Source organism: Nuphar pumila, chromosome 1, assembly GCF_984573655.1.
Source record: "Nuphar pumila chromosome 1, dmNupPumi1.hap1.1, whole genome shotgun sequence".
In the NCBI taxonomy this organism is placed as follows: Eukaryota; Viridiplantae; Streptophyta; class Magnoliopsida; order Nymphaeales; family Nymphaeaceae; genus Nuphar; species Nuphar pumila.
Window position 1 is genome coordinate 23,491,353 of NC_143249.1, and position 16,157 is coordinate 23,507,509.

The window sequence follows — 16,157 nt, forward strand, 5'->3', positions numbered from 1 at the left end:
AGGGAGAACCAAATTTGCTCAAATTCGGGTCTAAGACCATTTAAGAAGTTGAAGAAACGATCTTCCTCAAGTTGTTTGTGCCTTAACTCAATAGCTTCTCCACTCCATTTTGGTTCGAGCATGGCAAACTCGTCCCAAATAGATGATAATTCGGCAAAATATTCCCGAATAGGTAAATCATTTTGTTGAAGAGTCAAGGCTTTCTTTTGGAGGTAGTATTTGTGAGACAAGTCTCTTGACATATACATTTTTTCAAGGTATAACCAAGCTTCGGAAGCCCTTTTAAATTTGATGATGTTGGCATTGATCTTGGTTTCAACGGACGAAAAAATCCAAGACAATATTTTGAAGTTCTTCATTTCTCACTCATCATGCCTTTTGGAATATTCTTCTAAGGCCTTTTGTCTATCTTCTCCTTCAAGAATTTTGATTTCCTCTTTCTCTATAATAGAAAGCTTGGGTTCGGGTTCCGATATGGATCCTTAAACATAACCCCAAAGACCTTTCCCTTTGATATGTGCTTCCATGTTGCCGGCCCAAACATGATAGTTTGAACCACTAAGTTTAAAACCAAGGGAGAAGTGGGAGTCTTTTTCACCCATTATGGAGAAGAGAAGATGAAAAATAAAGCGTACCTTAACGGATTTTCATCCTTTTCTTGACAAAAGTTGCTTCTAAAATATTGCCCGGAGCAAGTGCTTTACTCAAAAACTTCACTAGCTTGAGGGCACGATTTTCGAGGTGCTTCACAAGAGGCGAGATACACGATCTTCTTTCTTCCAACGAGGCTCTGATACCATGTGAAAGTATCTTCAACAAGATACTAATATCAAGACCTTAATATTCTTGATATTGAACCCACCACGAAAGCACAATAAGAACACTTTAGAACACTTGTGCACAAAAAGCACAACTCACAAATAACTCACAAATGCACAAAGGCATAAAATAATGGAATCAATTTATTGAGAACTTGGGCTTTGACTCAAAGCCATGAGAAAATACAAAGGGGAGAACCCCTATTTATAACACCACTAAAGGGGCCTTGGAGGGGCTCCACCCATAGTCGTTGGAGCCCCTCCAACGGTCACAAATGTGACCGTTGGAGAGGGCCCAACGACTATGTTGGTGGGCCCCCCAAGGTACCTTTTAGGTACTTATACAAAACGAAAATAAAAAAGAACAAAAAGAAAGAATAAAAATAAAAATAATTTACAATCACATCCGAAAAGTGAATGTGCGCAAAAATGGGAAAAGACTAAACTACCCTTATGACAAAACAAATATAAATATATATTTTATATATATATTTGAGTAGATACATATACATATATATTAATATATGTATATGTATTACCATATATATATAAAATATATATATTACATTATATGATTATGTACATAATTTAACAAAATGGAGAGAGATACAACAAGAAAAAAAAATATAGCTACACGACTAGCTATATTAAGAAGAAGAGCATAAACTTGGCTCTGATACCATGTAATGAAATATGCGGAAAAGCAAAGAGTGCATTAAGCACTTACAACATCCACTAATGAACAAACAAAAGGGCTAACACCCAAACCCACAAGAGACAACACAACATAAAAATATAAAAGTCTCTTATTGAAAAGAGAGAGAGCTCTCATAAGTGAAAAATACAAGAGGGGTTCACCCCTATTTATACACAAAAGAAAGAGAGGGGGGATGGCCAAAAGGCCTTAAAAGGAGAGCCACCTAGGGGCTCCCCATGTAGTCGTTGGGAGCCCCCAACGGTCACAAATGTGACCGTTGGGGGCCCCATCGACTCCATGGTGGGGCTCCTTTGTGTGAGCAAAAAAACATAAAATAAAAAATATAAAATACAAAAAACAAAAAGGAAAATAAAAGAAGGAAAACAAGTACCCCTATCGGGTACTTGTGAAATGACTAAAATACCCCTATCGGGTATTTTAGACATATATATATATATATAAATATATATATATGAATTACATGTATTTTAACAATTGTCTGACTAAAGAATCAGGTGGAAAACAAGTTACCTCAGATTTATACTGCCACCCGTAAAAATGTATTACTTTTTTTTTCTCAAAAAAGTCACTGCACCTTATCATTTATCCCTTGGCTGCCATTGAATTTGCACAGTTTTTTGTGTTTTATGCATTTTTTGGAGCCACCATATCACTACTCAAAGAAACTTATCTTTATGTGCGGCAGCATAACATTGTAGGTTTCTGCTTATAAACACAAAAGCGACACACAAAAGAGACGGTCAACACTCATGTTCCTATTGGGAAGCATTTATTAAAGTCTACACCGGAAAACAATGCGCTTCACATTCATCTAGGGTTGTTCTATATGAACATGTCTGATATATTTCTATTCTTTCTAAACTTACAAATCTTGTATTATTGGACTCACCCACCTATTGTTTCCATAAGGTTTCCCATGGCCAAAAATATAATGAAATGCATTATACTGAAAAATAGGTAATCAAGTTAGTTCAAAGTTTCAAACCTGGATTTTTGTTTCCTGATTGAGTGCTTGAACTACATGTTTCGTCATTATTGGTAGCTTCCTAAACTTGAGTTAGATTTTCAATTTATTCTCTTTTCCATATCAAAGTATAGACTCTGGTGCAACTTTTGTGCAAATCTCTTTTTTCTTAGTTTTGCTTGCTGACTTTGCAAAAGTTTCAGTTTATTACTTGAAATGCTTTAGGACAACTCATTTGGTATGGCACTGCTTGTTTACCTTTGTGTCTGTAAATTTCACATGTTTTGGCAAAATTCTCTTGATTGCACTCAATATTTAGATGCTCATCTGTTTTTTCATGTTGGTAGTTCTGATTGTGGTCCTTTTCTTTTCTATACGGAACAGGCAAGCTAAGGATGTCATTAAGGCGATAAAAAAACGATTGGGTAGTAAGAATCTAAATAGCCAGCTTTTGGCTGTTGTTGTAAGTTCTAGACTTATGGATCTTTTGCTATCCCAGCATTTATGTTTTATGGTGCCCATAATTGTGAGGACATGCATGAATAGGCTATCCATGTGATCTCAATATTCCTTGAATTTCTGTTTGCAAATTCCATATCATTATGTGACTCTCCATACATGTAGTATTAAAAAAAGACATTGATCTCTCTCTCTCTCTCTCTCTCTCTCTATATATATATATATATATATATATATATATAGAGAGAGAGAGAGAGAGAGAGAGAGAGAGAGAGATTTCAAAGGCCCTATTATTATACCATTGTCTCATCTACTAGCATTCATTTTTTTATAATACTTTGGGAGCTAATGAGACTATTTTAGTGAAATTTAATTGTCTCAATTCACGAGCAATCAAACCAAAAGCTCGAGTGCCTTTTGGATTTCCTTCTTAATCAATGACAATTGTTGCATTATCATCGTATCGTATTATCTTGAGAGGCCTGCTACTCCAAAAGAGAGAGAAACCCCATCCCTCTCTTTCCTTTTTATGTTTGTGCCCTCATGTTGCCACCTTTGAGGGACATGGGGACATAAAAAAGAGGATCCTATCAACTTATTCCAACCTAGGATAATAAGCTCATGAACTTGGTCTTACTTCATCGTCGAGAAACGAAATAAGACTTCCATTTCCAAGCTTAGCTTAGATGTGGCTTACTCCGCTTTTTGGGTGTGAAGCAGTGTCAAACCAACTAACAATTATTAGCTCTCCCTGAAAAAGAGGTGATCCAGCCGCACCTTCTAGTACAACTACCTTGTTACGACTTCACTCCAATCACTAGCCCCCTCTTCGACATCCCCCTCCTTGCAGTTAAAGTAATTACTTTGGGCATGACCAGCTCCCATAGTGTGACGGGCAGTCTGTACAAGGTCCGGGAATGAATTCTCCGTCGTATGGTTGATCGGCGATTATTAGCAATTCCATCTTCATGCATGCGAGTTGCAGCCTGCAATCCGAACTGAGGATAGATTTTTAGAGTTAGCTCACCCTCACGGGATCATGACCCTTTGTCTTAGCCATTGTAGCACATGTGTCACCCAAGGCATAAGGGGCATGATGACTTGACGTCATCCTCACCTTCCTCCTGCTTATCACCTGTAGTCTATTCAGGGTTCCAAACTCCATGGTGGCAACTAAGCACAAGGGTTACGCTCGTTGCGGGACTTAACCCAACATCTTACGACATGAGCTGACGACAATCATGCACCACTTGTGTTTGCGTTCCCGAAGGCACCTTGAACCCTCTATCTAGCTTGGGTTTTCTATGCCAACTCAGTATTAAAGCTAGAGCAAATCAAAATCAATATCCTTGGTTCATTTGTCGAGGTTTAGACTCTGCTGTTGCTTGTCTTTCCTCTGTCACCACAAGCTACAAACTCTTTTTTCGTGGTTAATCATTTTCTTTGATGCATTTTCCACTCGACGTGAAAAAAAAATCTATTGATGATGATTTGAACGTGCTCGGAGCCCCTCCTTCGATTGAACTAGGTAAAACCGCCTCTGAGCATTCCCAAATCCATGAGTCTACTCTTTCGAGATAGTCACTTCAGCTCCCTATATGATTAGCCAGTATTGTTCTGCAACCTTGACATCAACAACAATATCGATTCTAAGAATTGCATAGTTTGTAAACCGTTTCCCTGAGTATACTCGCTCTGCAGCCAATTCAAAATTGAGAATGGCGGGGTTGTCAATGCTTTCAGCAAAGGCAAAGTGGGTGGGACAAGTGTTTCATTCCGTCTTCTGGAGAACGAACCAGTCCCATGACTTTGAATTACGTTTACAACCAACCACATATATATATATATATATATATATATATATATATATATATATATATATATATATATATATATTGTGTACACGTTATGGTTGACTGGGTACAATCTAAGTTGAAAATCATGAATATCTCCTACATAAAGTAGTTCTGAAAGCACACTTGTCATGTTGGAGTTTACCATGGGTATGCTAGACTTCATTGGGTTAGGTCAAGCTGGACTCATTTGGACCTGTTAGAGCTTGTGGGCATGAAACCATTTGACTTGACCCAATATCTTGTCATATTGGGTCAGGCATGGCTCTTATCGGGCTCGAACTCTAATACCTGCCACTGACCACCCAACAAGGCCAGATCTCCAATATTGAGAATCTCTTGAACATTGAAGAATTAAAATCACGATGAAGAAAAGATAAAATGGAAACTATAATATCAAACCCTAATAGAATGGTTGTAACATCCTACTTCAGAAGAAAAATGAATAGAAAATTGATACCCTCTGTCACAGACATCGGCGACCTTTTCAAAATATCATGATATTATTGTTGTATTTCCAGTGACTGATATTATAGGTAAAATATCTCGATATTTGAAAATATTGCCAATTTGATTGTATCGTGATATGATCACGAGAATATCACGATATTAGAATTTTTTTTTACTGGTTTTATTTATTTTCTATAACTTAAATGTGTTTTTCTTCTTTATATTACATATGTATTTTATTATCTAAGCATGATATTTTCTTACTTATTTTTGTTAATTTTTTTTTAAGCCCCAAAATTTATCACCAAACCTATAAGATCGTGAGAAATAGCCTTGCTGAGATATAGCTGATACCGATATTTGTGACTATGTCAATACCCTAACAAAAAATACCCCAACATAGAAACTTGACAAAAAACACTAGTTTTAATCCCTGTCAACAAGATCATAATATGAAATTGTGATAAAAACTGTACAGTATACAAAAACAACAAATTAGTCCCATTTACAATTTTCAGAAAAAAATACCTGGATATCAGTGAAAAAAGAAAACCGGTGATGGGCAGCTCTCTTTTATCTTCTAAAACCCTCAAGTTAAAACCCCTAAGGGCTTTCCTTTACCTTTGGGTTTTGTGGTTTTTTATTTGTAGTCTGTTTTTCATGGTAACATATTTGTCAAAATCCCGCCTAGGATACCTAGGTGCAAGATTACCGATTAGGAGCATCTAAGTGCCTGGGCAAGTACCTAAGGGAGGGGGTCGGGGGTGGGGGTGGGGGGTGTATCAAGGTTGGTATATATATATATATATATATATATATATATATATATATATATATATATATATATATATATATATATATAATGCTTCTTTATAATCATGATTTTGTTATGTAATTTGAACATTTAATTTTTTTCAGTTTTAATTTTTATTTTAAATAATTGAAGATGAAATTTTCTGCTTGTTATAAGGCCTGCTATTTTTTACGAATTGAAGTAAACTCATGTTTATGATTTTTTTTTCATTCTTTGTGTGGATAACCTACAAAACCGAGTGCTTTTTAAACCATGCTGATCTTCAACTTGAATGCCACCACATTGTAACCCACAAGCTGTTTTTGGGAATCACAGTTGCTGGAGATGTTGATGAATAATTGTGGGGAACATATTCACAGGATGGTGGTTGAAACAGGAACCCTACAACTACTGGTGAAGATTGTAAAGAAAAAGGTTTGATCTCTAATACCTAGATATATGCAGCATCCAGCTATGCATACATCTCCTTTTTCCCATAAGTAAACTATGATTGCTTTTTGTTGGCTATTGTTGTTTCTTTCCAAGTATGTTTTAGAAGAAATTTGATACTCAGATTCTATTATGACAGTCAGATTCGCCAGTCAGAGAAAAGATATTTCTTCTTTTGGATGCAACACAGACAGCCCTTGGTGGAGCTTCTGGAAAATTTCCTCAATACTACACAGCCTATTATGACTTAGTGGTACGTAAACATATGAGATGTGTGGACAGTAGGTTTCCTTTTTAAAGAAATATTGACATTCATGCATTATTCTAGTTCTATTTTATCTGGTTGAAGCATAGAAAAATTGGTTATGCAAACATCAAACTGCACTTCGTGTTTATACAACCAAAAAGGTGATATATCTGTTTCAGTTTATTGCTTAATTGTGCACTGCAAAGCGCTTAGGAAAATTGTTGGTTTCATTGTCTCGTTTAGAAGGTAGTAACCCAACAAGTTGCCACTTCCAACTTGCTATCTTAATTTCCTCATTCAGCATAAAGAACTGTTTCATTTAGCCATACAAGATAACTACCAGTATTTGCAGCCAGACCAATGGGCAAAAAGCACCGGAAAAACAGTGGATGTAGTCTGCATGGAGGTTGATGCCATTGATTCTCGTGCATTGCCTCCTACACTCTTTTTACCCGGACACTCTATTTTGGTCTATGTATTGGTCCTGACATGACATGACACCATGTAGACACAAAACTGCATGCTGAAGCCACCATGTAGATTTCACCCACCAACACTAAGAATGTGTCAGTTTTTGTGGATTTGGTCCTATGTTAATCTGCATTTGACCATGTTTTCTGTTTCACTTGTTGACTTTTGCTATCACCTTTCCCAGTATTATTATGTTTGAAAATTCCTAGCAATGTCAATGCTGATTCATGGCTGGTGTTTTTTTTTTAATGCTTGTGATGATTTTTTATTGGAGTGGTTAAGTGTCTAGGATGAATTTACTAACATGAGGTAGTCACTTGTGGACAGCGTGCACATGTCAAGTTTCCAGGAAACTCCACTGTTCCCACATCAAATCTGCCGATTGCTAAGACCCAAGCTAAAGATTCACCCGTTGCAACTACTGTCCCTCAGAAATGTGATGTAGTCACTCAGCCTCCAAATTCCCTGAGTGTACCAGATTCAAGGTATCCAATTTTATTGCCCTTTGAAAATCACGTATGCAAATTACACAGTTGAAATTTGATATGAAAGATCATGCATTGAAGCCCTTGAAATGTAACTATTATTAACTGTCAGTTGATTTGTGAAAGTGAGCATCTTGTTTCTACTTTTTTGGTTTGTCACTGCAGATGAGCATATCTAAAAGCTCAAATGCATCTTGTCAGCTGAATGGCTATGTAATGCGGGTACTTTTGGGAAGGGTTCCATACTCATGTTGACATGGTACATGGGTACTGGTACTTCATGGGTATGGGTGAGTCCATTTTCAGATTTGACCTGATCTAGACTTGGCCCATTACCTACTATGTGGGATGTTTTCATCCATTTTTAGGGCAAATAAAGGATTATTTTCATCCATGCTTGCACGGTAGTTCACACACACACACACATATATATATATATATACACCTATGTGTTAGAGTTGAACAGTCATATTTTATGTACAGATAGATTGGATATAATAATAAAATTAGTGGGTTATGTTAAAACTGTTGGTCTTGTTGGGTGAAGGATTGGATTGAATTGTTTATCAATTTCAGTGTTGCAACTCAAGAATATAATTGTGGGAGTGAAGTCAAATTGGATGCCAAAGCTCTTAAAGTGCTGTGGTTTCCTCCCACCCCTACCCATATTAAGTCTTTAGAGAAGTTAGTATGTTTCTTATACGTCTTAGAAATGCATTGTAGCAAAAAAATGCATCAACATGGCTGTTTCATTGGAAGTGGGCCATAACATATATATGACCAGTTGATGCACTTGGATAAGAATGTTTCAAGTTTGACAAGTTAGATGACAAACTTTTCTCCAAAATTAGATCCATTGTATGCTGAAGGTAAAAAAGAAAAAGAACCTGGACCTGTAACCTTCCAAATTTGAATAATAATTAGGAGGTTACTGGCCTTGGTACAAGATGTTTTTGGCTTCATAATGCATATTGCTAAGTTGCATAGGTACAGGTGTGGATATGGGTACGACATGGGTATGGAGGGTAGGGCACAAGAATTTCTAGAAGGTTGGGTATGGGGATACAGCTACACATAGCATCGAATAGCGCAAAACTATATTATGTTTTACAAAATGCTGTACATATGAAGTTGTAGACTCTGTCAATATGAACTAAAAGTCTAATTCATGTTAAAATTAATTAACTAATTAATAAAAAAAAGTATATATTTATGTTAAGTTTTTTATCCCAAGTGCTGGCTACAAGTCGAATGGATCATAAAATGGATAAAATGGGTAAAGTCCGGAACTTAGATGACCCATAGTCGAAGTACCCAAGTACCAGTGCGAATACGATATGAATACAGGAGGCTGATAGTACCCATATTACAAATGAAAGTCGCACTGAACCTGAACCATAAGTCCATTAAGAGTAGCAGATGCAAATTAATGAAAGACTTAAAGAGCGATATGAGATCCACCAACTGGACCAGTTCAGTCAGAAGACCTAGTAAATCTTATAAATGTAAATACCAACAAACTGACGTGAAGTATGTAATAAAAGCACAAACTGCTTATAAGCATAAAGCTGGCTATTGAACACACTTTGCCACATTGTTTGAATGGAGGTTAGTGAAGTAGGGATTATCCTACTAATGGATTCTAGTAGTGGAGACTAAAGAATGCACTTCTTTTGAGGGTCGTATTCTTTCATGGTCAAACATTCTTGATTGGTCAGAGTGGTACATCAACTCTTTGGTGACTTCTTACCCATCACAGGTTTGATTTGATTGAAAGTGACAGGTTAAGTGGTTTATGCAAAGGCCCTACCATGTGTTTTGAGTCTTTGAGCCAAGGTTCCTAGAAAGGGAAGCAGGCTCAGGAAAAGAGTACTTTTCAGGCCCATGTGAAGCAAGTGGGCAGCAAACAGAAATTAAATTAAAAAATATTTTGAACATAAAATTGGTTTTTTCTCAAAATTTCAAATGTTAAAGTGCTTTATTTTAACTTGTCCTACCATACCATTATAAAAATAGGTTTTAACATATATAGTAGTCACCAATATCGCTGATATTTTGAAAATATCACAACATCTGCATTTTAAAGTTTAAACTAAGCCAAAAATATTCGCTAAATATTGTGATATTTTCAAAATATCAGCAAAATATATGTCATGATGTTATTGTGAAAATATCACGAGATATAAGCACAGAAGCAACCTGTTTTTTGCCTTTTTTTATTAAAAATCCTTTATTTTTAGAAATAAAAATTTGAAAAAATAATCGAAATCTTTCCAAGAAAAAAACAAACTAACCCTCCAAGTTTCATTTGATTTGGTTCAAAAACCAAATCAAATCGATAGATTTGATCAGATTTGGGAGTTTTTTTCAAATAAGAAAGAAGAGGGAAGGAAGGAAGGAAGACGGAACAGGAGAAGGATGGGTGGGGAAGAGAGAAAAAAGAAGAAAGAAGGGGAGCTAAGAGGAAGGGAAGAAAAGGAAAGAGGAAAGAAGAGGAGAGACAGCCAGAGAGGGAAGGGGAAGGAAGAAAGGAAGAGATGGAAAAGAAATTTTGGATTTTATCTTAGATTTTTTTCTATTTGTTATAGTTTTATTTATTTTTTGAATTTTTATTTGAATTTTTTAATTTTCCAAGAATTCTCTGAAAAAATCACTTTTTGAAAAGAAAAAACTTTGAGAAAAACCCCTCGGTGAGAAATTGCCAAGAATAATATTGGTGACTATAATATAACTTTAACATGCATCTCTTTTTGATAGCTTGTCTTACTGGAAGACATTCCTAACCTGTTATCATCTTATTAACTAATTAAAATTAAATAGTAAAACCTGTTTTAATTTTGTAAACGAAAAGGTTACTTCCTATGTGTTTCCTCAATGCAGATAATCCTTTAATAAAACTGTTTTCTGAGTATCATATTTGTTTCTTTATACCTAATTTCAGGTAATAATGTAGATTTATTTGTTTGTTGTTCCATTTGAAGTCAATATTTAATCTGTTTAACTAGTTTTGACAAAATCTTTTTCTATTCAAAGTAGTTTCAAGATTGAAATAAGCCCTCTCTTGTCTACCAAATTATGATGATGATGCTGGGGAAGAAGGCTAATAAAAAGTTCCATATCTAATGAAAAGAAATTCTGTCAAAATTCATTTCTTACATGGTTGGATGGTTTAGACTATTGGATTATCTCAACTGATCAGTCTTGGGCTTGAACCCATGGGGGGGACATGGTTGAACTAGTTTGTAATAAAATGGAATATTTTGTTGAAGTGGTGATTGTGGAGCAACACACTTATATGATTTAATTGATGCTGTTACAGCAAGAATGTGTGTGCCTGCATTACTCTAGATGGTTTTCTTGGGCTGACTTTAAGACAATTTCTTTTGAAACTGAGGCAATTTACAATTAATCAATAGTTGGGCTGTATTTTTGCGTTATGCTGTTGTCTGTTGGAATACAAGATTAACTATAGTGACTTTGTCTTACCCAAATTGTTAATTGTTTTTATTTCAGAAAGTTGCATGGATTTATTTCTGATTTCTGTTCATTTTCCTACACAACATTTAGATACATGAGGATAGATGAGAGAAACTTGTGCCCTTGTGTTAATTTAAAATTTGTCAGTTTAAGAGTACACTAAGTGGATGACTCGTGTGTTGGATGCATAACCGTTTCATTGCTTTGGTAATGGTATATAATATCAACAGCCAAATACCATTTGCATTGCAAATGTTAGCTCTGATGGAGACTTCATATTTGTCATTTCAGTATTATTCAAAAGGCCACTAGTGTCATGGAGATTTTGCAAGAAGTGCTGGATGCTGTTGACCCATTGCATCCTGAGGTACAAAATCACTTAATTTTCAAATATGTCTTGGACATCGTGTAAGCAGATGCAGAATTATTTTCAAGTACTACTGATGTTTCTGTCATCTGCTAAAATTTTTATCATTTTACTTAATAAATTATGTTTTTGTAATCTTATTAATTTAACTGAAACCTGTTGAACCTTTCTTTCCTTCAGCATTCTAGGTTATCTTATCATGTTTGGACCCACCATATGAGATTTTTTGTCTGCACCTTCTAGTTGCACTTGGTTTGCAGTATCTTTCAAATAATTATTGTTCTGTTTTTTCATAAACTTTGTGGTCAGTTGTGTCTTTAACCAACATTTTTGTTGTATGTTTTTTTCTTTTCTATAGGGAGCGACTAATGAATTCACACTGGATCTTGTGGAACAATGTTCTTTTCAAAAGCAACGAGTGATGCATCTGGTAATGACTTCACGGTAAGACTGTTATCTTCATGTGAAAGATCTCATAGTTTTGGAAATGGGTGTAGCATGAGATATAGACAAGCTCAGACATATTGAGCTTTACATAAATGTTCATTAGACACATGGTCTGATAAGTAAGTTAGTTATTAGGTTCTCTACTTTGGTCACAACTCTGCTTTGGGCTGTGATATGCAACCTGGTGCTCCCAGCATGCTGAATTTCTTTACAGTTTGAATTATCCTACTCTAGCGTACGAGGGACTTTGAGCACTAGACAATCCATAATGTGCAACCTATGACCCAGTTGAGTAACAAAATTATGTTTTCTTGAGATAAAAAAAGACCCAGGTGACTAAGCAACAGTAGTTCAGATCTATGTGTCCCCTTTCCTAGTAGGATGGGTGTAATGTTAAACCATATTTATCTGCTTAGATGATTTGAATCAATTTATCAATCTTAAGAAATTGAATAAGTTACAAACTTCATCTAGACCACATCCTCAGGCTAGAAAAATATTCAAGATGAACCGGAGCTCTTTCAGTATTGGAACAGTACCGGTAGTAGGGTACGAACAATTTAATACTCATGTTGCCAATAAACATGATCATGATATCGTCCTATACAGGGTGGTCTCACCTGTGTAGTGGGCTATACTTTAAGTAGGCTACCTCCTTGGGCAGTATTTGGGCCCAAAATATAGGTGAGTTGGGCAGGCCAGAGATAATTTTCCCTGATTGGTTTGTTACGATAGGCAGGTCTGGCGCCTGGTTGGTCATGGATCTTTGGACTAGTCATGGCTTAATTTTCAGACCCTTCATAAACATTCTTTTTCCAGAACTCAACCTTTCTCGTCTGCGTAAACATGTCTCAGGATTGCTCATAGAAAACTGCTGCCATGCATAACAATATCGTACTTCTAGACTCAGATCATATGGCATGCTTGAGTGCATGGTTCGAGGCTAGATTCAGAATAACAAATAAAGCGAGAATGTAGCTTCAGATTGATCTCTCCCCTAATTGATTTGGTGTTTGGGGAACTTGAATATTACCTAGTCATACACTTATGTCCTAATTTTCACAAAATGCTTGCATATGTGTTCCATGTGCCTGTCATGTCTGTGTCATAAAGTACATAGAGATGAAGTGATGAGAGAGAAAGTGTTCATAACTTCATACACAAATGTCATGTGAGTTGGGATAGATATGTACAATTTCAGCGATGCCATTAATTTTATCAATTACAAACATGTCACATAACTGTTGCTATTAAGCTCATCCTTTCTGATTGTTAATGACACAAGGCATGGTTAGGCTTTATAAGTGTATTTATTCCAAAGATCCGAGCTGATAAAGGGACTTTGTTGCTTCCCTTAGTTCTAAAAAGGTAACCCTTAGAGTTTCATCCTTTTCAGGAAATTGTTCTGAAATTTTGTCTGGATTCTGGTGTTTCTTGTGGTGTACTTGGTTAAAAAGAGAAGCTAGACTATTGACTTGCTACCAAATTGTGCTGGCTCTGAATAATGGTTTCGTATATTTGATAGAACTTCACATTAAATCTTGTAGAATCTGCTGTTTATGTTGGGGTAATGAAAGTTGTATATCTTGCACTATTAGGGACCAAGACTCCGTCTTGAATATTGGCCAGAATCTGCAAAGAATATTAACCAACTAACTCTTTATATACATGTAGGGAGAGAGAGAGAGCAGATGCTAATTTAATATTTGTTTATTTTTCAGCGATGAAAGATTAGTTTCACAAGCAATCGAACTGAATGATCAGTTGCAGAAATTGCTTACAAAACATGATGGACTCCTCTCAATTCCAAATGCATCCAGTATTGCCATCAATCATGAAGAAGCAGAAGATGACGAAGAAGCTGATCGCTTGTTTCGAAGGTAAAATTGATTTGCTGACAACTTCAACTAAAACTTCTACCTATTAGCCCACAAGGGCTCCGCTCATCTGGTAGAGGCGACTTGTGAATGTCACCAAGTTGACAGGACATCACATGTTTGAAACTCACAGGTGGCATCCCTTGCCGCAAGGTCGAAGCTGGGTGTACTCCCTTGTGGGCTCCGCTCATCTGGTAGAGGCGACTTGTGAATGTCACCAAGTTGACAGGACATCACATGTTCGAAACTCACGGGTGGCATCCCTTGCCGCAAGGTCGAAGCTGGGTGTACTCCCTGGTGGGCAGGGGGGACCTCGAGGGTTTTACCAACCGGAGGCCAGCCAATGTGTGGTCGGTGATGGGGGGAATTTTTCCTTGGACTACGCAAAAAAAAAACTGCTACCTATTATCTTTATGTCATGAAAATCTGCTGTGTAGGATAATTAATAAGTATCTTCCATCATCATTACTAATCAAGCTATGGTGGTATTAAGTTGTATACTATTAAACCAGAGTTCTACATGATGTCAAGCTGTGGTGGTAATAATTTTCATGTTATTATTAAGCCAGTGCTCTGCATGAATCCTACACATAATGTGGACCTCGAGGGTTTTACCAACCGGAGGCCAGCCAATGTGTGGTCGGTGATGGGGGGAATTTTTCCTTGGACTACGCAAAAAAAAAAAACTGCTACCTATTATCTTTATGTCATGAAAATCTGCTGTATAGGATAATTAATAAGTATCTTCCATCATCATTACTAATCAAGCTATGGTGGTATTAAGTTGTATACTATTAAACCAGAGTTCTACATGATGTCAAGCTGTGGTGGTAATAATTTTCATGTTATTATTAAGCCAGTGCTCTGCATGAATCCTACACATAATGTGGAGCCATTGCTAACAACTTCATTGAAATCTTCCTGCTGGACCACCACTACCCCAACATATCATCACCTTCAATCATAACATTATCTTCATGCTGCAGTTACAACCACCAGCATTGCAGGTGCTATCTGCATTGCTTGGAGTCCATCTCTTGAAGAGCTATAAAAAATACTTGTAAAAAGAGGCCATTTTTATGGAAAATAAAGATGACTCTTTTTTAAATTCTAAGTAGTCTAACGTGTCATATTTAATGCAAATGGCTGTCATTTCAAAGTGCATATGCCGATGATTTGATTCATGGATCAGGGCTCAAGAAGCTTTGCATGGTCTCTACTATCTCCATTAGTGCCCTCAGAGCTCTTTGTTTTGAGTATCTGTTGTCTGCACCAAGCACATTCATCGACTGATTTACATGCACATGATTCTTTTACATTTACAATTTCGAATCATGCTTTTTATTCCTTTCTCTGCAACCGTCTTCCAGAGCCCGGAAAGGGAAGGCTTGTGCTCATGCTTGGAGGGAAGATCAGTCTGAAAGCTCATCAGGTTCATCAGATTCCATCTCTTTTGAGAGGCCACTACCCCCGATCAGTGGTTGCAACAAAAACTGGTCACCTCTAAGAATAGAGCCTCGAGAACCTGCACCACTCCAAACACCCCTAGTGATCCCACCTCCTCCAGCAAAACACAAAGAGAGAGAGCTGTTTTTCAAGAAGAAACAGGTCGCTGGCTCTGGCACAGTTGGTCAAATGTTAGGCGGACTATCTCTTCACAGCAGAAATGGCAGTAGCTCACAGAGTGGAAGCACAGAGTTCAGTGACTGAGTTCACTCGGTTTTGATTGGCTTTCCACTCAGTGGAAGCCATAGAGGTGTTTGTACTGATATCATATAAGGCCAGAATCCTTCATCTTATGCAAGAGATCATAGACTGCAGGAGCTGGAGGTGCCCACCTCCGCAATGCGTACACATTGGCTTTTCTACACTTTTGTGAGGTGCATATTGAGAGAGGGGTGGTTATTCTTTATTGTTCTCATATTACTGACTTATTTGTGATATTTTATCAGTCATAATAGTTAGCTTTAAAACTGACGTAACCACCTGTGCACCATGCTCATGTGCATTTGATATGCCATGTTCCGAGATTCGCGCTCTTGAAAATTTTGTTTGTGCAGGTGTTCCTTGAGATATGGACTTTGCTACGATTTCGGTAGCTGGTCATGGTCTTAAGGCTACTCCAAGATCCACGATTTAGGGGGCCCATGCATGAGTGATATTGGCATCCTTTTGTTTGAAATATACCTTACCGTCATTGTTTTTGGTCTTTTTTATTCTAAACAATCATCAACCATCTCGAGGTGATATTCAGCTTTGAGCAAAAGTGTCAGCTGGTTCT

General features: G+C 36.8%; 1 protein-coding gene across 5 annotated transcripts in view; it reads left to right on the forward strand.

Moving 5' to 3' along the window:
* The window catches only part of LOC149848350 (TOM1-like protein 5), a 34,613-nt gene extending 18,758 nt beyond the window's left edge, over window positions 1–15,855 (forward strand). For 4 of the 5 annotated variants that reach the window (XM_089992191.1, XM_089992112.1, XM_089992251.1 and 1 more), the window contains exons 3-10: window positions 2,885–2,963; window positions 6,392–6,490; window positions 6,645–6,758; window positions 7,551–7,708; window positions 11,477–11,552; window positions 11,911–11,996; window positions 13,721–13,879; window positions 15,247–15,855. In XM_089992191.1, coding sequence (XP_089848317.1) covers window positions 2,885–2,963; window positions 6,392–6,490; window positions 6,645–6,758; window positions 7,551–7,708; window positions 11,477–11,552; window positions 11,911–11,996; window positions 13,721–13,879; window positions 15,247–15,586 — 1,111 coding nt within the window. In that variant the 3' untranslated portion in view covers window positions 15,587–15,855. Of the gene's footprint in view, window positions 1–2,884; window positions 2,964–6,391; window positions 6,491–6,644; window positions 6,759–7,550; window positions 7,709–11,476; window positions 11,553–11,910; window positions 11,997–13,720; window positions 13,880–14,009; window positions 14,303–15,246 lie in introns of those variants that run through there. The other variant, XM_089992386.1, reaches the window with a different exon arrangement.
* The last annotated feature ends 302 nt before the right edge of the window (window positions 15,856–16,157 follow it).